The sequence below is a fragment of the Rhineura floridana genome, chromosome 4 (assembly GCF_030035675.1).
Source record: "Rhineura floridana isolate rRhiFlo1 chromosome 4, rRhiFlo1.hap2, whole genome shotgun sequence".
In the NCBI taxonomy this organism is placed as follows: domain Eukaryota; kingdom Metazoa; phylum Chordata; class Lepidosauria; order Squamata; family Rhineuridae; genus Rhineura; species Rhineura floridana.
Window position 1 is genome coordinate 33,409,248 of NC_084483.1, and position 22,861 is coordinate 33,432,108.

At 42.2% G+C, this 22,861-nt stretch overlaps 1 protein-coding gene across 10 annotated transcripts in view; it reads right to left on the reverse strand.

The window, feature by feature from the left end:
- The window catches only part of LPIN1 (lipin 1), a 143,463-nt gene that overhangs the window by 37,823 nt on the left and 82,779 nt on the right, over positions 1-22,861 (reverse strand). For 7 of the 10 annotated variants that reach the window (XM_061622754.1, XM_061622757.1, XM_061622763.1 and 4 more), the window contains 5 exons: positions 9,468-9,668; positions 7,254-7,349; positions 5,866-6,194; positions 5,502-5,609; positions 3,544-3,651 (listed from right to left, as the gene is read on the reverse strand). In XM_061622754.1, the coding sequence (XP_061478738.1) occupies positions 3,544-3,651; positions 5,502-5,609; positions 5,866-6,194; positions 7,254-7,349; positions 9,468-9,668 (842 nt within the window). Of the gene's footprint in view, positions 1-3,543; positions 3,652-5,501; positions 5,610-5,865; positions 6,195-7,253; positions 7,350-9,467; positions 9,669-10,571; positions 10,611-20,372; positions 20,541-22,861 lie in introns of those variants that run through there. The other 3 variants (XM_061622760.1, XM_061622761.1, XM_061622759.1) reach the window with 3 other exon arrangements.

The window sequence follows — 22,861 nt, forward strand, 5'->3', positions numbered from 1 at the left end:
GTCCACACACTGGTAACCTCCAGGCTGGATTACTGTAATGCGCTCTATGTGGGGCTGCCCTTGAGGTTGGTCCAGAAGCTGCAGCTGGTGCAAAATGCTGCAGCAAGACTGCTCACTGGGGCAGGGTATCGCCAACGTCACCCCACTGCTGAAAGAATTGCACTGGCTGCCCATTTGCTACCAGGCCAAGTTCAAGGTTCTAGTTTTGGTGTACAAAGCCCTATATAGCTTGGGACCAGGATACCTGAAAGACCGTCTTATCCCTTATATACCCAGTCGATCACTGCGCTCTGCAGGTGAGGGCCTCCTGCAGATACCATCTTATCAGGAGGTCTGTTCTGCACAACATAGAAAACGGACCTTTAATGTGGCGGCACCTACCCTGTGGAATTCCCTCCCCTTAAACATTAGGCAGGCGCCATCTCTGTTATCTTTTCAGTGCCTTTTGAAGACCTTCCTCTTTCAACAAGCCTTTTAAGTGGAGACCTATCCCAGTCTGCGTCTGTGTTGGAATTGCTTGTAATATTTTTTTTATTATTTTAAACAATATGTTTTTTAACCCTTTTTAAAGATGTTTTTAAAGCTTTTTTAAAAAATGTTTTTAAAGTTGTTTTGTTTTAATGTATTTTAAGGTCTGTTTTTATGATGTTTTGATGTGTTTTTAGCGCTTTTGTTTGCCGCCCTGGTCTCCTGCTGGGTGGAGGGGCGGGATATAAATCAAATAATAAATAAATAAACTCTATGTGGGGCTTCCCTTGCACTTGATTTGGAAACTGCAGTTTTAGCGCAGAATGTTGCAACATGGTTGCTGACAGGAGATAGACCCTGTCAGCATATTACACCTCTGCTCAGAGATCTGTACAGGCTGCTGATTTGTTATCGGGACAAATTCAAGGTGTTACTATTAGTATATAAACCCCTTAACAGCTTGGGACCAATTTACTTAAGGGATCGCCTTACCCCATATATGCCAAATTGACTGCTTCAGTCTGTGGGACTGGCACTGTTACCGATGCCACTTATAAGAAATCAATATTTTAGCACAGCAGCACCTATACTTTAGGTATAGGTGCTGACATCAGGCCTGTGCCTTCATTGTACTCTTTTCAACACCTGCTAAAAAACATTTTTTGTTCGCACAAGCATATCCAGACATGTAGAAAATATGTGTTTTAATCTTGTTTTAGCTTATTGTAGATTTTATTTTTTTTTTCTAAAAAAATATTGTTTTAACTCTTTTATTAACAATTTTAATGTTAACCTTCTTAGAGGTTCTATTTACAATCAGGCAGTATATAAATTTTGTTAAATTACAAAACAACTTTTTTTTTAAGCTGGGAAAGATTGTATCCAGAGTGCATCTGTTGCTGAGAGGCAAGGCTCAAATGTCACCCTCTAACTGGACCACTGATGTCAGCAGACTTTCTGGCAGATTTAAAGGATCTCAGTCTATGCCTGGTAGCTTTGCAACATCACAGAAACAGGAAATATACTGTTATTTTCTATATCAGAGACACCGAAAACCCACAAGCAAAAGAGACAGGAAGTTATGAACTTATAAATGTACAGAACCTGCAGACTGAAAGGGGAAACCCAAAAATCAGATGGAACTTCGGAGCTTTCAGAGCTCCCTACAGGATTTCCTCAGTTCAAAAAGCATATAGGCTGGCAACCTCTTGTACGGAAGGCCAACTTTCAAGAGAAGATGAAAAATGGAGACAAGCCCCACTTACTGACCTCAATCCATCTGCCGAGGTAGATTTGCAAACAGGGATATGAGGTGTAAAACTTTCTGGTGCTTTATTTCTCCATTATAAAAAAAGCTATTCCAGAAGTTTATCAATAACAAAAAAGATGGATACCAACTGCAAATACAGTATCAGACAAGCTTGTTAGCTTCAATGTTTTTAGCTTTGTTTACTAAACACAAATAAAATAAATGTCCATTTTAGAACATTTTCCAATGCAAATTGAAAATTTACCGATGCAAAGCACTCTATGGAAATCACCCCTCTTGCTTCAAAAGACAACTGAGGCAGTCCAGTTGTTCTCAAATGGCTGTTCAAGAGGCCAGACTTTGGCCCTGAGCCTCTAGTTCAGAGATGGGAAAACTGTGATCCTCCAATCGTTGTTGGACTCTGGCTCCCATCCATCCCAGACACCATGGCCAATGATCAAGGATGATGGAAGATGTAGTCATCCAGCATCTAGAGGGCCATAGCTTCCCCATCCCTGCCCTAGTTGCTGATCCCAACCTTATATGGAAACATTTTTTCCCCACCTAGTCACATTTCTTGCTCTTTGCTTGCTTAGAAAGTCCTAAAATACTGCTAAAGCTAAATACTGCTAATTTTCCCTCAGTACATGGAAGCGTTTTCTCTGCTAGCTCTGTGAAGGGAACAACTACCAGTGGGTTGTCTTCACTGGGTCTTCCATCAACATAATTATATCTTTGTTTTTTAAAAAAAGTTATGACTACATTTTGTGCCACAGGGAAGCCACAGGGGCTTTGCTTCAGTCTTCCTCTGTGTACAATCATGAACTGCTTTTAAACCACCTTTCACTGAACAAACACTGCTGTCCTATAATTTGAGCCTGTTTTCTGGGTTTGGCAAACGATGTATTTATTTACCATGATTCTATTAAGGTTTGCAGGAAGAAATATATTTCTATATATTAACTTTCAACAGGAAACGGGATGCTTGCTATTTAAAGAACAGTAAACCAGAAAATACTGTAAAATGTAAAGAATCCTGCTGTTAAGAGATTTAAAATTAGATATGCCTAAATGTCTGCCTAGGATTCTGGTTCTTGTACTCTCTTGCCCTAATCAAGAAGCGGATGCAGTTACTCGGAGATGGACAGTTCTGTGCTCATGTCACTTGTATGTGTTGAGATTCCTCTTTCACTGAAGTAATGAGGAAGCCCTTGTGGGAACGGGAGCTCCATATGTGCACAGGAGCCCCTGTGCCTGCAGAAGAGTGGCATACCTGTATTATACCACTGATGGAACTACTTGCCTTGGTTGCCATTGACGGGGCTACTCTGTAGTCAATGAGGGACTAGAGTGGCAAAAAGGGGCTTAATGTGGAAGAAGACAACAGCCTAAGGGCTCAGCAGTGAAGGAAAGGCAGAAGAAGCAGGAGCAGAGTCAGTGGATAATGAAGTGGGGAAGGGGTGACCCTGAAGAAATGGAGAAGCTGAAGAGAAGAGACTGAAGAAGGCAAAGGAGAATAGGAGATGGAAGAGGAGGATGGGAGAGATGCCCACGATCAGGAGCTGGAGAGATATGGAAAGACTGAATTGTATATAATAATCAATCAGCTGAGTCTCTGACTGGAGGTCTACAGTTTCTATATAATTAATAAAGTGGTAAAACATGAAAACCCGAACTGCTACCACCACCCCAGTTTTTTGTTAGCAATAAGGAGTAGTTTGATAAGCGCGACAAAATTTGCAAAACTATTAAAAGTATTAAAGGGTTAATCACCATTCCAAAAAAAAATCCAAATGATCAAAAAATTGGGAGAGTTGCTCTTCTACCTGTCTGTAGCAGGATAGTGAGAAGACTGGTGAGGACAAGAACTAGATAATCCTCCATCTGCTGGAACAGTAAGATGAGAGGACTTCCCTGGGCAAGTTCTAGATTTACTGGACAGTATAAAGTATAGCAAAAGAAAGAAAAGAATAGGCATCATTATTTCATGATATGCTGCAATCACATATGCTGCTGGGGGACGCACAGGCACTCCCCTCACCCTTGAAAACAAGGAACTCAGTTTAAAGAGAACCCAGTTTCTAAATTACAAGCTCCAGAACCACTATAAGCAAATGTACCTTAAGGTAGCATATAGTTCAGAGAGCCAACAATATAATACCCAAAATTTTGCAATCATTTGAAAACACAACAGACATCATTATAATGTGGCCAAACAGTAATCAACATCAAGGAGACACACATTGGCTTCTTCAGGTTCAACAGCCCAGAATTTGAAAAAAAAGAGTGAAAATTGACACACAGATATCGTAAGAGGAAACAGGCAGGCACGTTATCTAAACTATGCCTGTATGTAATCTCACAAATATACTCCACTACCATTTAGTATTTCTCTAGTAACAAGAGCATGCTAGTTAAACATGAGATCACTAAAACTACAAGTTTTTAGCTATAAGAAAAACCCATATGTTGAAACTGACAGACTTTCATTGCCATGCATGATGAAAAATCCTACATTTATATGCTTTTGCCCCCAAATTACAGCTGTCTGCAAGAAGCACAACCAAACAATCTCAGTAAAATGATTATTATGTTTAAGGACTCTTCTACATATAACAAGAGCAAAATTTGGAGTCTCACATGTACACGGTGCTTCATTTGTTACTATGGGAGACAAACCTCCCTAATCAAAGGTTATTTATTCTTCCATTGCCAACAATGGAGACGTTCTGCTTGCATTCATTTACCTGCTCCACTAGATCAACAACCAGTGTGTAGGAATTAAAACAGGACCATTTCCATCTGTATGATCACATTAGAACTGATACTGCCTACTGATGGGTTTTCACCCAGGTACCACAAAATGTTCAAGCATAACTAATAATGGATAATTAAGATCAAGTCTTCTGAGGTTCAGCCTAACACCAAGGCCTCAAACTACACATCACATGAAAATGTCTGTAAGAAACCCGTGAAAGCCCACTTTTCCCACTTCAAAGCAGTTTCAGGAGAGGAGAAGCTGGATTTAAAAAGCAGGGCAGGGAGAGAAAAGTAGTACTTAATCCTTCTCCCACCAGTCACCTTCACCCTGAAACTCTACTCCACATCACTCTTCTTGCTGCTGCTTTGAAACAAAGGGGGCTATTGAGATTTCCTTACACACATGCACATGCAACTTGTAGCTGAGCCCTCAGTGAGCTGGTTTGCACACAACACAAAGCCAAACTACTGCTTAGTGCAAATACCCAACCACACAGGCTCTTGGAGAGCAGATTGTGGCTACTTTGCTCCTCCTACAGTCCTGCTGGTGGTGGTGAGCTCAGCCATGGTTAGGTTTAGTGTGTCATCCAAACCTGGGCTTATGGTTTGTCTCACTCCAAACAAAACCACAAGCTGTAACCAAGATTTGGGGTGGGGGTTACAGCTTGTGGTTTGTCTGAAGAAGATAAACCATGGCTGAGGCTACATAAGCACAGCAACAGGAGGACTGTGGGAGGAGTGCAGTGGCCGCAATGAACTCTCTGGGAATCTTCACACATGAGTTTGTGCTAAGCCATGGTTTAGCTTAGCGCTGCATGCAAACCAGCTCACTGTCTGGCTGAAACTTGGAATCCTCAATTATCTTCATTATGCGTGTTTGTAATGTGTAGCTGAGCCCTGAAATACATAATCATAACATGACGACTGGAAGCATGGAGGAGTAGGTCTCCCTTCAATGGCTATATATTGTTGAAACTTGTTGGAAGAAAGACTACCTGAGATATTCAAGTAACACATACTGTACCTTTGTGGGGGTGACCATTCTCCATCCGAATGTGGGTGAGAGAGTATACTGACTGAAGATGGATTCACTTCAAGCATGTCATCCCTACACAGATCAGAGGCAGATATTCTGAACACAAATAAACAAAAAGAGGAAAACAGGTTTGTTTTCATGTTGTTTAAATGGCCGCCGCTTGTATCTCTTTTCATAGCTAGACTAGTGCTAAAACACTGCACGGAAAACTTTGTACAATGTGAGAAAAACACTGTTCAATATAAAATCTAGCATCTATATGTATCCTATAATCCTTGTTACAGGAAAGCCACACAAAATTTTTTCATAGTTATTTGCCTAAAGAACCCCTGAGCTTAACCAGGATCAATACCTTGTACTATCTAAAAGCTCATTTTCTTCATCAGAACTCATTTCTATAGGGAACATGTTTTCATCTTCAGTAGTATCGTCGTTATCATCTCTTTTTGAAGTGTCTATTTTGTGAGCAGATCTCCTTCTCCGCTTCCTCCTTTTCTTCACAGAACAACCAGAAGAGGTGGGTTCAACTGTACATGCAGAAGCAGCGTTTGATAGCTGGGAAGTGCCACCAGTGTCTATGTTTCTTATCCTCTCTATGGAGTTTCTCTTCAACTGTAATTCCATGAGTGCTGTTCCCTCTGACAGAATGGGAGATGTGGCCAGGTGGTACGGAATTGCCTCCTAAAGAAAGGAAGGAGGGTGAAGGTCAACACTTGGCGTTTGTGCAGAATGATCTTTCTGTTCATCTACCAAAAAACATAGAAGTACCTCAAGCCCATATGCCCAATAAGGGCTTCACACAAGTGGATCTTCTGCAAATACCCCACCTTTCAGCCGTTTCAAATTTTGCAGGATATAAGGCCCAATCTAGCCCATTCCTAACCATGCTTTTATGGACCCATTTCAATGGACTAAGTAAGCTAGTGTACATAAGACTGCAGCCTCAATCATGGAATCATATGCATGTTGTATGCTCCCTCCATGATATGGCACTGTCAAGAACTGCATCAGTCTGTCCCATATGCGGTGACAGGCTTTGCTTCCTGGAACTGCCTCCTCCTCTGTGCAGAGGGATCAACCTACACTTGAACCAAATAGCCCTACAGCAGGAACATGGGAGTTCTACTTGAGAGAAATCCATCTGCAAAAGGCATACTCAGGAAGAGGCACTGATCAGGAAGGCAATAGAACTCACATCACCTTGGTTTATCTGCAAATCAGCCAAGCCGATCTTGCTATCAAAAATAGCCAATTATCATAATCAGGTAACAATTATATAGTAAACAGTCTTATAATATGCAGGTTTTCTTCTGCCAGTGGCTGTTGCCAACAAGTAAGGAAGAGACCATCAGACAGAAAATCATACCATGTAATCACAACTACATGCGAACAGGCCATTAAGTAACAACTCTAGAGCAGTGGAGCATCACAGAGCATCACAAGAGCAGTGGAGTCATGCAAACTAGACTTTAGGTTTTGCCATCCACTCCCTTCTTCCACCTGTCACTGTGTGGAACTCAAGTCCTGAATGATGCAGGAAATGAAGAACAGTGACCAGAGTGGATGAAGTCAGATCTAAAAGCCTTCTCCTTGTAATAGATCTCTTAAAGGCATAGCAGTCCCTTGCTGTTTGAGGTTTGACAATCCCATTACAGATGTTGAATTATAACTGCACCTCTGGACACTCTAATTTATCCTAGATTAAATATGTTGGTGGGGGGAGGGGCAGCTTAGTTTTACCTGGTCATCATCCGTTTCCTCCACGAAAAATGCTTCTCCGTTGTCCCCTAATTTCATATGCAAATCCACAGATTCTCCATTGATTTCTATGTCAACCTTGAGGGTGGAAAAGATATCTGAATAAACATATTTCCCTGCACAGCACTAGTAAAGAGCTATCAGATGATTCATTACATGGATGAATGTTCTCTTGGCTGCGTAAAAGGGCTAATTCACATAATCATAATTAGCATTTACAGTATATAAGTATTTTTCACGTGATGGAAACACTTGACATTATCTCAGCAATGGTCACAGGGAAGCCAAAACTGAGATAGTAGAGGTTTGTCAAAGGCCATCTGGGAAGTCCATATCTAAGGTACAATTTGAAGCTGGGAATGTCTCAAATCATATTCTTAACCACTACACTACACCACCTCACAACGGAGCAGACAAATTAAGCATTAGTCAGTTTCCTGGTCCCAGGTGCTACCTTGCTAAAATTAAGCTCTTTTAAGTGACATTTTCAACGGGAGAGAGAGAAGGTATGTGTTTAATCCCACTGAATCCAAAGCTCATAAATGCTTAAGGTGATAGTTAACAACTGATAAGCTCAGTACATTAAATAAATGTGGCTTTCATGTAAAGGCCTTATGCAAGACAGCTAGTTTGTTGGCCCACAGCCAATCTGATGCACGATAGGTTTTGTCATCTGGTGAAAGTGCTGAAGAGTTTTTGAAACGGGCACTCACAGCCTGATCAGAGAATTCCAGTTCCTAGGGTTCTTTTGTTGGGAGTCCTGATAGTTACACCACTTAGGCACATGCATCACTGATGTGCCCTGACTGCCAAACTAGACAACTGTGTGATCACGTTTGTGTGTTTGCTTTTCCTTTAAAATTAAATGGCAGCTGGGGGAGAGGCATGAAATTGGGACTGTAGTGGGAGGTGGATGGGGAGGAAGATTTAATGCTCCATCCCACTTACTGTTTTCCTGATGAAAAACTACCCCACCCCCTCAAAGCTGCTATTTGCCCAGTAAGGAAGCTGATATTTGTACCCATAGTAGATTCCTTTAGGGGGCAAATAGCAAATGGGAGAGAGGAGGGGGTGTTATCAAGAAAATAGTAAAGGGAAAAGAGTTAACCCTCACCCGTCACAGCCCCAATATGGATAATACAGCAGATTTAATGTATGAAATGACTGTCATATCTCTTGCAAGCAGGTCTCAGTGTTGCTCTGTGGAAGACTCGGATTCAGATGACTCACAAGTCATTCTACTGGGGGGAAGGGAGTGCTCAGCACCTCCTTCTACACTATCTCAGCCTGAGGACATGACTCTCCCATCATCTTTAGACTCTGAGGATGACACCCCTGCAACTTTCTCGTCCTCCACAGTCTTGCAGGAGCATGTGACTGCAGAATCAGCTATGAGCCCTTTAAGGGCTGCCCTCGGGGGGGGGGGAGAGGAGCCACTAGAAGGGAAGGCCTTGCCAGCAGGGCTGTGGAGTCGGTACGCCAGACCTTCGACTCTGACTCCTCTATTTTTCTACTGTCCGACTCCGACTCCTTCATAAATGGCAAATGTATATTAACTAGTAATAACAAATTTACTGTAGTAAAATGGTAGCACAAGGCATTTCATCACCACCATGTGAATCCAGAGCTTGGAAAAGTTACTTTTTTAAACTACAACTCCCATCAGCCCCAGGGATTGGGCTCATGGGAGTTGTAGTTCAAAAAAGTAACTTTTCCAAGCTCTGGATTCACGTGGTGATGATGAAATGGCTTGTGCTACCATTTTACTACAGTAAATTTGTTATTACTAGTTAATATACATTTGCCATTTATGAAGGAGTCGGAGTCGGAACATTCCTACCGACTCCGATTCCACCCAAAATTGCTCCCGACTCCACGAGTCCGACTCCACAGCCCTGCTTGCCAGCCTTCTTTATGCTTTCAAATAACTCTGCTGAGACAACATCTTCCACCGCTCAGCCAGAAGCGCCCACTGGCAGCTGTCCAGGGGCTTGGCCTGAAGAGGCTCTGATACCTGCTGCCACTTCTCCAGCAGAACAGGATGCACACGTATGAACGTGCATAGACCGTATCATCAAGCGTGGCCCTGAGAGTGCACAGGATGGAAACAACCCTGTCCCAGTGCAGTATCTTGTGGGAAGAGGGTGCATCTGACAGGCAAACAAAAAACATATCAAGAAGTTTTCTGTTCCTTACCACTTTTTCCTTCGAACGCAAAACTCCCATCTTTCCAAAACGCACGTGGAAAGGAGAACACTGGAGGTTTCCATCGGGCTGGCGGACAACAATGACATCTATGCACCCCGACAACGTGGCAGGATTTAATCCTTTATAGAGCTCCTTCACAGTCACAAAGACTTGGCCTGCTAACTGCCCAACGTAATTCATGGTTTGTGCCTGGAGAGGAAATCAGAACAAGGGGAGGCATCAGAACCCAGAAGAATATATCAGATGATCTGGCAACTGCAGAAGAAACCAAAAGGAGTCACAAAATAACCTAAGACTCAGGGGGTCTTTTTCTTCACTAATGGACTGAAATCTGTAACTGGAGGCTCTCAAGCCAAAGCCAGTCCCCCTGAAGAGTACTGGCTGGTTGGCTTCCGACAGGAGCTGTGGAACAGCACAGCAGTTTTCCTGCCCCTAGTTTTCCGGTCAGCTACTGGATTTCTTGAAAGGTCGCTTTGGGAGTCAGAGGTAAAGGCTTATTTAAGGCTCCACCTCTCATCCCCCAAGTTGCCTGAATGGACAGAGAGTAAGTTAATGCAACTGACCCAGAAGCCCTTCTCTTGCCCCAGTGCTGGCAAATGTGAAAGGATTGGCTTCCATGGCAACTGGATTCCCTCCCTTTCATTTCAACAGGGCACATGCAGGAGAACTTCCTGATGAAGCCTTGCAAGGGTGCTGTGTCCCAAAAGGCAAGGCAGAAATGCATCCCATAAATACATTTAAATAAATGATGAGACTATGACTGTGAATTCTGAAAAACTTTCCTCGCCAATGCATAAAACTATGTCACAGGTCTGTAAGTTATTTAACCAAATACTGTGTTTTAAGAATGCAATCCTCTATGCTCAGGGATGGGGAACCCCAGGCACAGGGGCCAAAGGCAGTCCTCTAGGCCTCTCTATCTGGCCCTTGGGAGTCTCTCCAGGCCATATTCATCACCAGCCCTGCTTTGCATTCTTCCTAGCTGGAACGCATCCTTCAACTCTGATAATGCCTCTTGCTTGTCTGGATGGAGTGTGTGAGTGTGTATTTTCAGCCTACTGAAAGGTAAAATGCAGTCATTGCTCTGTTCACCTCTGCCTCCGGACTCGCCCACCCCTGAGATGTGGCTCCGGATCCAAATTTCTCCTTAGCCATGAAGTTCACTGGATGAACTTTGGATAGTCAAAACTACCAGCCTCATCTACTTCACAGCACTATTGTGAGAGAAATAAATACGAATGCTGACCTAGGCTCCTTTGTTGGAGGAAAGGTGAGCTACAAATGCATTATTAGATAAATGATCCCTCAGCCTCTCCCCTTCCCATCTGCACAGTGGGGGCAAACCTTACATGGCTGTTGTACTGAGATTATTTTATTAGTTAAAACCAAAATACCAGGGCAATACCAGGGCAGGGTACACTTGTTGTTGTTATGTGCTTTCAAGTCAATTACGACTTATGGCGACCCTATAAATCAGCGACCTCCAAAAGCATCTGTCGTGAACCACCCTGTTCAGATCTTGTAACTTCAGGTCTGTGGCTTCCTTTATGGAATCAATCCATCCCTTGTTTGGCCTTCCTCTTTTTCTACTCCCTTCTGTTTTTCCCAGCATTATGGTCTTTTCTAGTGAATCATATCTTCTCAAGATGTGTCCAAAGTATGATAACCTCAGTTTCATCATTTTAGCTTCTAGTGACAGTTCTGGTTTAATTTGTTCTAACACCCAATTATTTGTCTTTTTCACAGTCCATGGTATGCGCAAAGCTCTCCTCCAGCACCACATTTCAAATGATTTGATTTTTCTCTTATCCCCTTTTTTCACTGTCCATCTTTGCATTTGAGGACCTTTTCTAGTTCTCTCATAGCTGCCCTCCCCAGTCCTAGCCTTCTTCTGATTTCTTGACTATTGTCTCCATTTTGGTTAATGACTGTGCCAAGGTATGATAATCCTTGACAAGTTCAATGTCCTCATGGTACAATAATATAAATTAAAACCAACAAATCGTAAAACAAAACAGAACAGAAGCAGCAGTAACAATCATCGTCAAAATTGCCGCTCTGGGCTCCTGCTGGGAGGAAGGGTGGAATATAAATCAAATAATAAATAAATAAAATAAAAATAAAAAATCTGGCCAGGCAGTCAATTCCACTACCACTACAAAAAGCCTACTGGAATAACTGGGTTTTCAGTTGGTACCAAAAGCATCCTGTAATCAAGGTGCCACCACAGAATAAGTCCCCGCCCTGGTTGCTGCATAACAGATTTCTCTTGGATGCAGAATAACCAGCCTTGTAAATAACCTCCCAACAGTTACTAGCTTGCGCATGTGCATGCACACACACACACACACACACAAACAAACAAACGTCAGTAGTCTGCTGGGGGTTGGCCCAGAAGGAATGGTAAATTCCATCCATCTGACAGCCTACCTCTATGCTGGGGACAGAAGAGAGAGAGGAAGCACTCAATTACACACACACACACATACACACACACCACTGCCCCCTCTCTCACCTACATGGAATTCAATGCACTCGCCTGCATACAGTTGCTCGTCACCTACGGTTACCATGCTGGTGCTTAAATACAAGGCTGAGATATTGTATACTTTGAATGCTTGAAAAGTGCTCTACAAATGCACAGCTCTGTCAAAGCACAAGGCACAGCAGGCTGGGACAGTAGAAAAGTTTTGATATTGCTCAACGACAAAAAACGACTAGAAAGACTTACAAAATGAGCTTTCTCCTAATGATTAGAATGACGCATAAGAATACTAGCCAAAACTTGATTCTGTATACGCACCAGATAGAGCGAATACTGAAACTGCATTTGTGACTTGAAGAATGTTGCTTTACACATTAGACCCATGTCATCTCAGTGAAATATTTGCATCCCCAGGAACATTCCACAATTCCCAAGGAGACGGTATGTGGTCTACAAGATGCATTTTGTTCTGAGTGATCCAAGAAAGCTTGCCTAGTGGTATGTAGAGAGCAGGAGTGCTAATAATAAACCAACCCAATTTAGTAAAATATAATGCTACTTGAATTCTGCGCATTCAACACAACTTCACAGCATAGATTTGAGGATCTATAGTACTGTTTGGCACACCCAAGAATCTCTGTTTTTAAAATTAATATTTATTTTTAAAAGGAAGCATGCTTGCAACCTACATTTCTCTCTAAAGTTTCCCTTTAAATCTCCATTTAAGCAGGAGAAAATATAGTTGCAGGTCCTCCATGGCTCTTCAGGACCATTCCCCCCTCGTTGTCTGCTCCCTCCTTCACTTGCCATGGAAGTGACAGTAATGGTGGATGATTGACAGCACAGCAAAGGGAATGGGATAGGATGAGCACCAGAAAAAAGCAGCGGCTGCCTTTTTCTCCTCCTTCAACCAGGGCAACATAAGGAACTTAGAATATGGCACTATGTGGGAATAATGGCTAACACACCAGAGAAAGAGAGCTCCTGGTGTTCCAAGGCCGCAGGCGACATTCTTCCATACTCTTTCATGTAAGGGACATCCATACATTGCGTTCAACAAGTGTACAAGCTGTGTACACCGCCAAGCTGTACACCCATACAGTTGTTCACATGGAATGTCCAGTGAGTGTACAGTCTGTACCTGTGTGCACAATAGCCGAGCTGTACAAGTCAACAAGAGTACACTCTTTCACACAAACACATACACATGTAGAGACAGCTTGTACCCGAGTTCAGTGTAACAGGTGAACAAGCCTATTGAGAGAAAAGTATAACCCAAAGGAGGGAGGGAAGGCAACCAAAAACAAGCAGTAGAGAGAAAACGGAACTAACAGCCACCTTCAGCTACAATCGCTGCAGCTTCTTCTCTTCAGTGCAAGCTTCCTCTGCCTTTCCTCTCTGGCCAACGTGAAGCAGCTGATGTCAGAGAAAGAGTTGCAGCAGCTGCTGTCAGGTCTCCTCACATCTTATACACAATGCTGGGGAAATCACTACACAAGTGGTGTGGTGCAGGAGGAAGAAACATGCTGGTACTTAAGGCCTCATCAGTTTCTTTGCCATTCTGTCCAACCTCCCCCAAGGCAATCCTGAACACAAAAGATTTTGCCAAGCCACACAGAGAATAGGCTTCACATCACTACCCTTCACAGAAGATGTGAGCCAACATCTTGCCTTCTGTTCGTCATGACTCTCAGGGAGGGGAGACATTTTTCTCTCTCCTGCAGAATACTAGAACCCAGGGCCATCCAATGAAGTTGAACATTGGAAGATGAAGGGCAAACAAAAAAAGGACGTCTTCACACAGCACATGGTTAAAATGAGGGAATTTGCTCCCCCACAATGGAGGGATGGCCACAACTTGGATGGCTTCAGAGGAAGATTCAACACATTGATGGATGACAGGGTTGTCAGTGGCTGCTAGCCACGATGGCCATGCTCTGCCTTTGGCACAGCAGGCAGTATGCCTCCGGACACCAGATGCTGGGAATCACAGTGGAGAAGGTACTTCCATGGGCTTTCCATGGACATCTGGTTGGTCGCAATGAGAACAGGATGTTGGATCAGATGAGCCATTGGCCTGATCCAGCAGGGCTCTTCTTATATTTTTACCTCAAGTCAAGAAATCTGGCATGTGGCATTGTAGTAAGTAGTGACGTATGCATACAAAGCATGTGGCACATTGTAATGGAGCCAATGTGCCTCTAAAACAAACCCGCATAATTGGTGACCCACCAGCCATGTACTATATAACCTGTCAGCAGCTTGAAAACCCTGTTTTTGTAGTCTGAGGTTGATAAAATAGGGAATTTATGACACCCCTGATGGGCTATCATGGATTGCTGGTGGGTTGCTTTCCATGTGGTAGATCATAAGAGGTGGGTTTTTGGGGGGAGGGGTATTGAATTTTTTTGAAGAACAACAATAACAACAGAAATGAAAGAGAAGGGTTTTAATTCAAAATAAGAGCAAAAAAATAAGTTTGAAAAGCAGGCTTGTCGTGTGGTACACAACTAATCAGGACCAAAGAGGCCTCTAATCATTAACTTGTGGGTCACAAGTTGTGCAGGCCTGCTCTCAGAGGACCTGGGAACACACTTACTTTAGTCTTTGTGCAAGCAACAGTATTGCCAGGAGCTTTGAGAACAGGCCTGCACAACTTGTGACCCCACAAGGGGTAGAATGCTAGGCATAATTCTGCTAGGGGTAGAATAACTGCAACCTTGCTGCCTTTAACCCTGTCTCTTTCATGGGGTAGCCGGCTTCTCCTAAATGTAGGGGCAGCCACAGCAATGGCTTCAGATGTCCCAGGGTATGAAGCATAGCCCAGTCAGAACGGAAGGACAAAATAATAATATCCTTAACTCTCTCCAGATCTGTGGCCACCACTCTCTTCTTCTTGGCTTTCCTTTCCACAAAATCAATGTTGTTTAATAATGCAAACAGAAATCTTTCTACAAAACTACTAAATTGTGTTTCCCCCATACATTTTTATTTGCCAATAAAGCCGATTGAGCATAAATCTATCCACAATGCAGAATGGTGTACAGAAGGGAAAGAAATGTTCCAATTTGGAAGTTCCCTGGATGAGTATTTTCAAAATGATGATTAAGTGCTGCATGTCTTGACAGAATCCACCATAACAGCTGGATCATTCAACTCGTAGTGTTTATCATTAGAAAAGGTTTACAGTATAACGGAAATATAAACATGTAAATTTGTGGACATCGTCATCAAATGCAATGAATGAAACAGCACACACGGCTTGAGACATTTTAGAGCAGTAGTCACCAGTGTTTGGGCACAATACTGAGAGCGTGGGACCCCACTGACAGTACCATACTTTTCCTGTTATTCTGACTTATAAAAAGGACATAATACAGTTTGTGAGCTCTCCTGTGTGGCTTGCCTGCCCTATTCAGGGCTTAGCAGAAAAATCATAGGAACATCAAACAACAAGACCAATCTACAGAAAACTCCTGAAATTGTTTTATTTTTTATTTACCAGACCATTTCACCTTGCCTTTTATCCTCCAAAGGGCTTCAACTTAAGACATAATAATCAAAACTACTAGATGAACAAAGAGCTAAATAAATAAATACGAAGAAAGATGAAGTACAAATTCCACAATGGGGCAAACAAGCTGAAGAGAATCCAAAACAGAAACTCAGCAAAATCTAAAGTCTTTACCAGACGTCAAAAAGCCAACAAGGAAAGGGCCAACCAGGCTTCCTGAGTAAGGCAGTTCCACAATCTGGATGCCACCAGCAAAAAGATTCTGTTGTGCATATCATCTAGCTGAATCTCTGATGACAGCAGACACAGAGCAAAGCTTGTGAGGAAAAGTGCAATGGGCAGGCGAGCTCGCATAGGAGAAGGCAGTCCTTTAAAGATGCCGTCCAATGATCTTGTAGGCTGTGCTGGCTGGTTACATGGAACACAGAGAACTGACTTATTCCAGGTTGGGCTATTGTCCATCTAGACCAGCCTTTCCCAACCTTTGGGTCCCCAGATGTTGTTGAACTACAACTCCCATCAGCCCCAGCCAGCATGGCTAATGGTCAGGAATTATGGGAATTGTAATCCAGCAACATCTGGGGACCCAAAGGTTGGGAAAGGCTGATCTAGACCATCTGACTGGCAGTGGCTCTCCGGGATCTCAGGGAGAGATCTTTCCTACCATGTGCTATCTGATCCTTTTAAATGGAGATGCCAGGACTCAAACCTGGGACCTTCTGTATTCAAAGCATACACTACTGAGATAACCACACACACACACAGTATCACAGTGCGTTATAAGGTGAAAGCACTCAAGAGTCTCTCTACACGTTACATGGCAAAAGACCTGATTTTATTACACAGGCTCAGTTCAGATGAAAAGTGAAACTATTTGTGAACAAGCCTCAGGCTCATACATTTGTTCCTTCATGTGGTCTAATTCAGTTATGTGGTTCCTCTTTGGCACAGACCATAGTTTGTCATTACAATTAAGCCTGGAAACCATGGATTGCAGTCCTGGATTAGAAAGTAAGTGCAAACTACAGTTTGCCAAATCAGATGTTAAGACAAACCACGGTCCGTGGCAAAGAAGAAATAACTAACTGAACCATAAGATGTGAGTGGAGGGGAAGTCTATGTATTCAGTTACTTTTCCTATTCTGTAATGCAGAAATCCCCAGAGAAGGCAGAAAAGCAGAAGACACAGGAACTGTTGTTCCAAAGCTATCATTTAAAAGCAAACAGGATGTTTCTGCATTTACAAGAAATCTTGAAATTGTCCTAGCCTCCTCATTTTGAAAAGACTACAACAGCTGAATAGAGAGAGCCCACTGCCCCATGGGGAAATAACTGCAATTCTTACACTCACTCATCCCTTTATAAAGACTAAGAAAACAACCCAGTCTATTGAAAAAAACGCTCTCTCGTTTAGGAAGAAGTAATCTGTTTAGCTTCCCAATGATTAAGGAATAAGGGGTGCATCTGGAATTTAGAAATACAATTATTGATAATGTGCCAGATAAAAAGCACTTTGTTTTCAGTTGCTCTTCCCACACAGCAAAACAGAATAGACAGAGTATACCTGGACAAGTGGAGACCTGTGAAAAAGCAACCAAGGCTCCTGTGTCCCTTCAGCCTACCTCCTAGCCCTGGCCAGCTAAGAGCTTGTGCCTATGAGCTGCTCTCTGCTGCCAACATTCCCAGATTGTCTTCAGTTTAGGGTGCTTGGGAAGAGCATGTTTTTTTTAAAAAAAATCCTGTATAGCTCATGGGACCCACCAGTAAGTAAGAAACCACTCCTGGCCCGGCCCCATTTTCCTATCTATCCTATCCAAATGGCATCTACTTTCCTAGCCGGGGGGGGGCATTCTGATGGCGTTTGGGGGGGGGGTCAGCCCCAAAGGAGGAAGGACCTTTTCCATCATGGGGTGAAAGATGTCTCCAGGAAACCTTAGCACCTCCAATCACAAATGATTTGCTCCTGAAATTAATTTCTATCACATTTCCAAGCATGCTTTTGTACTGTGTATTTTACTATGATGGTGTACCACAAGTTGAAGCCTTAATGTTGCTAATTAACTAAGTAGCTGTTAAGTTATACAGCTAAAATAACTTGTTAAAGATCCCAGATTGCTTCAGCACTGTCCCATTCCCAAAGCCAAAACATGTATCAAAGAACGCCCTCGTTCAAATACTTGTTTTTGTTTACCAAATGTGTTAAAACAACTTTAAAAGCATACGCAGGCATGTTTGGAATTACTAACATTTTCAAAATCTACCAACAGTCCCAGGTGCTTCCAAAAGAGCTCTTTGTATGTTATTTGGTCATATTTGATTGCACAACAAATGTCACTACTTTAAAAATTGAAGTACTCCAAACCCACCAAAATGGCTAAATACATAGTTGAAATGAAAGATAGGAGCACTGTCCATCAAGCACAGTTCTCCCACTAAACCTTTTTTTGTAGTAACAATCCTTTCTGAATTCCATGCTGCCCTAGCAGTTGTCCAATAAAAACCTTCATTTACAGTACAAATCACACGAGATTCCAAAACACCTTGTGAAAACTGCAAAAAGCAGAGTAACCAGCATTCTGATTTGACCAATACTATTCTACTGATGTCAAAGGCGTCAAACATAAGTCATTATAAAATCATGACTAGTGAGTTAAGGATAGAACCTTATCACCTCTCACTTTGAGTTTCTCTTTTTGGACAATTCTGAGTTTTCTATAACGCAACTATGCTGTACATAAGGAAATTTGCATCTTACAGTTTCTGAAATATGTGCTTTTAAAGTAATTCTAAGGCTGCAATCAAACACACTTATTTGGAAGGGTACACCATTGAACTGAGCAAGACTTACTTCCAACCATGTACTCATGCTGAGCAGGGTTAGCCACCTTGGTACCCTTTGACTCCTGTAATCCCCAAGACTAGCCATGCTGGCACAGCTGATGGAAATTTAAGTTCAACAGCATCAGGAAGGCAACATGCTGGCTATTCCTGATGCAGGGATGCCATATTTTTTCCTCAATGCAAGACATTTAATCATACTGACATTCTATTGTAATCATTTGTTGTATTTAGGGCATTTTTATCCCATCTTTACTTCAAAGGTAGTATACATATTTGATACACACCTCACTTTATCTTCACAAACAAAAATTCTGTGAGCTACGTCAGGCTGAAGGACTGTGACTGACTCAAGACAATCCAGTGAACTTAATGGCTGAGTGGGAATTTGAAGCTGGGTCTCCACCAGTCTAGCTATTACACCACACAGTCTCTCAATAGGGCATACTAACTGCCATTAACTTATCCCATTGGTTCCAGTTAAACTTGTCCCTAGAATACAAAAAGAGTATCTTTCAAGATATTTCAATTGTATTCATTATGAAAAAGAAGCTTAGAATATTCTAATCATGACAGCTCACAATATACATTCCATCCAATTAATGCAGTTTAATTTCTTTCAATGCAAACAAATACATTGAAACACAGGATCAGAAAAGGATATCTTAAAATATTTTGCCTGTTTTTCTTTTCTCTCACTGAAAAACAAATGGTTTGTTCATGAAATGGTCATCTTTTCAAATTAAATAATCTCTGGGTTCCACATGAATTTCTCAAAAGAAAAGGGAGGAGGAACAATCCAATCAAAGCTAAACACTATTTTTTTTAAAAAAAAGTCCTCTTTATTTCAGTAGTAGAATTAGGCATGTACCAAATGGTTTCCTATTGAAATCAATGGGACTTTAGCTGGGAGATGCCTAAATATCTAGTTGGCTTTACATCAGAAATGTTGGCAATAAATCTCTCACCTAAGGGCTGAAGAGGCTCTGCTTATACTCCCTTCTCTAGTATTTATAAGTATATATATGAAGTCTCTCATAGACATATCCAGGCTAACAAACAGTATTAAAAAGTTAATTGGCCTGAATATATAGCTCGGAGGTTCAAAACTCAGAAAAATAACATTTGGGTTATCAACACTGGCTTTGCACATTTAACATCCTCTGTGGGCTGCACACATACATTACATGAGAGAATTGTGCAATGAAACAGAACATACACTAGCACAAATTCAGAGGGCACAGACAACAATGGCAATGCAATGCACTCTTTTGGCTCTGTCTTGCACATCAACAACTGCCATAAAACCTTATTTTAAACTTTTAAAAGGTCATGCAACTCTCCATTCCCCAGGCCAAAATCACCTGACTTCTTACACTAAAACATCAGTTTAGGAAACAGGAAGAGAAGAAACAGAGGGTCTGAATTCACATTCAACATTTTTCTTCTCACTAAGGAGGCTCCACTAAGACCTAAAATTATGTCGGGCCTGCAAACCCTTGCCATTTGCTATTACAAGATACTCACCTTTTTCTCCCCTGCCCCCATACTTGCATCAGACCCCTTGCCACCCCATGCACCACAATAAATACAAATTGAATCAACCAGAGAATTAGGGGAAAGGCTGCTTCGCCTGCTGCGGCTCTTTTAGACTCAAGGTGTTATTAAAATGCAGAATATCCAATAACGTGGCAAGATTGGGCTGGGGGTAACCCTTGAGGTTCTGGCAGACAAACATGTACTTTTCCAGAAGGCACATGAGTACTCCCATCAGGGGACTTGTCCAGGTGAAAACAGACAGCAGAAAAACAAGACACAAACCCCAAAACAACACCCTTGTCTGAGGTTAAACAGTACAATGATCTTAAGTAAAGCAGTCCACCTCGCAGATAAATTCAGGAGCCACCAGAACCACCACAACTTATATTTGCTGTCCTGGGGTCCTACTGGGAGAAAGGGTGGGGTATAAATCAAATAAATAAATAAATTCTCCCGAAAATTTCCCATCTCCTTAACTCTCCACATACACACTCCACACACACATAATGTTGTATACCTGTCCTTGCTCCTTCTGTCAACTGTGAGGATCATCAGCAACTTTCCCCAAAGGGAGGCAAAAGACAGTTGTCTCACAGCAATGAAGGACTGTAGAAAAGGCAAGCACAGAGTGACGTCCCGGCCAGATCCCTGCTTTGCTTTGGTATGCAAAGAGGCTACTGCAGGATGTCAATTCATCCCACATCGCAGCGTGGTAACCGCCCTGGAGGAGGGACCTAGAGAAGACGGCCAGGCGATCGGAAGGGGGATCGAGGGGAAATCAGGACGTCCGTCACAATGGCTGTGATTATGATTACCCAAAGGCGTTGCATCTCCCAATAGCGTTCTCCTATATGTGTCCCCACTTCTTCCCCCACGCCTCCTATTTCTCTTTTGCGACGCTGTGTGTACGGTATCTGCTGCAAGCCATACTGCAAGTACTATTGAAGACAGGCCCTATTAATTTGGTAACTTCATCCGATTATTATTACTATTATACAAATTTAACAAAGGTAGGGGAAGGATCTTTAAAAAGGAAAGAAAGGAAAAGGAAGAAAGAACGTGTGGATAACAGTAACAACAAACCACCAGCAGTTTGCATTAGGGATACAACAATCGTTAAGTTAAATATAGAATATAAGCCCTCCAGATGTCCAAATAGTTATCCACACAAAATTGATGTCTATAAGAAATATGTTCAAATGTAGACAAGGCAGTGAGATCCTCAGACCACTGCGAGATAGATGGAGGGTATCCTTCAAGGCTTGAAGTATAAATCTCTTAGCAACCATAAGGACTCACAAAACCCACTTTTGTTGTCCTGCCATAAAGCCCCATACTACATGAATGTAATTTACAAGTACATGAGCATCTGCAACTGTTAAGGATTTTGTCAATACAAAATTGGCACAGACAGCAACTTTAGACAGAAAAGAATATATTGCTGGACAAACCCACATCATATGCCTCAACAAGGCATTTTCAGCCTCTGGATTTCTTACAAGACTTCTGATAGCCAAGTATTGAGAGAGTGCTAAAACACCTGTTACTGGGATTGCACAAAATACAAGTGGTGGTCACCATAATTAAATAAACACATTCAACGTCATTAGAGCTAAAATCAGAGGCTCTATGTTTCAAACTTAAATGAATCAGCTGGATTCATTCATTTAAAAATTTGCAACTGAAGATCCCATATGCACTTTTTCACTTTTGATTAGTTGTTAACCTTTTTGGTGATAACCTCTTTTGTTGTGGCTGTCAGAATGCTTTTAGATCTTGAAAGAGTGGTTAATTGTTCATGGGGCTTTAATTCATATAAATTCAAATGGAGAGCAAAAAGAAAAGACAGCTCTCATTCACACAATGATTACTATGAGTTTGGTCTGAGATGCCTTTCTCAGGGGACATGTTTATGTTGAAGTGCTGAATGTGCTCTTGTGAATGATTCTATGCTTGTGATCTACCATCTATCAGATATTCACAAGATCAGTTCAACAAACACAAACCAAGCTTCATGTCACCTTCAACTCTTAAAAATGCTAGAGCACTTAAAAGCACATTGGACCCCTGGTCTCCTGTTCAAGGCAAGAAGTGGGCAGGATCCAGTGCAAGAGGCATTGTATGAGTGCAATATTGTATGTTCTGGAGCTGTGGCAGTGCAACAAAGCCACCCAGTGGTATTGCATAGACCAAGTGTGATTCAAGACAGCGCCGTTGTACTGATCTAGTACCCATCTGTGAACAAGTCAGCTAGCAGACAGAGAGAGGGGAGAATTAACATTAAAGACTATCCTCTCCATGTGAACTGTCCTCTTAATCACACACAGAAATACCAGTGACCAGGTTTTTTTGGGGGGGAGGGGTAAAGATGGGCACTGGGAGGCAACTGCCCCAGACTTCACACATGGTAGGGGCCACATCAACATTGGCATTGCTGCATTGTTGCAAATTTTTAGAAGCAGCAGACAGTGAGGAACTGCCATCTGCAACCACTGATGCTCTCACCAGCTGCACTGGGTTACCAACAACAACACAGGGTGGACATCAGTTCTAATTGATCTGTGAGGAAGAGCAACAGAAACTTCCATTCTGGAGGTGATGGCATTAACAATAAGCCCATGTGCCATAATTTATTCATTCATTCACTGGCGATCACTAGTGGCCGAATAAGATTGTCTTCCAAGATAAGGTCTTTAACGGTGGACAAGTGACAAGCCAGCAGATTACAGCTAGGCCCCCACAGACCAAGGCATCAACCCGTCAATTCAACAATTTCTGACTATGTTACAGTCACTTCTGGAAAGGTTGGGTCATTAGGCTATTTCTCAGGGGCTAGCAAGGGCTGTTCTTTTTAAAACTGTTAACAATCTGTTTCCATCCAAACCGGTCATTATAAGAACCAAGAATTTTGTGCTTAAGTTTGCTTGCCCCCCCCCCCCATCCCCTTTTCCTTGTGTGCAATGTCTTTTTAGATTGTAAACCCAAGGGCCAGTACTGTGTTATTTG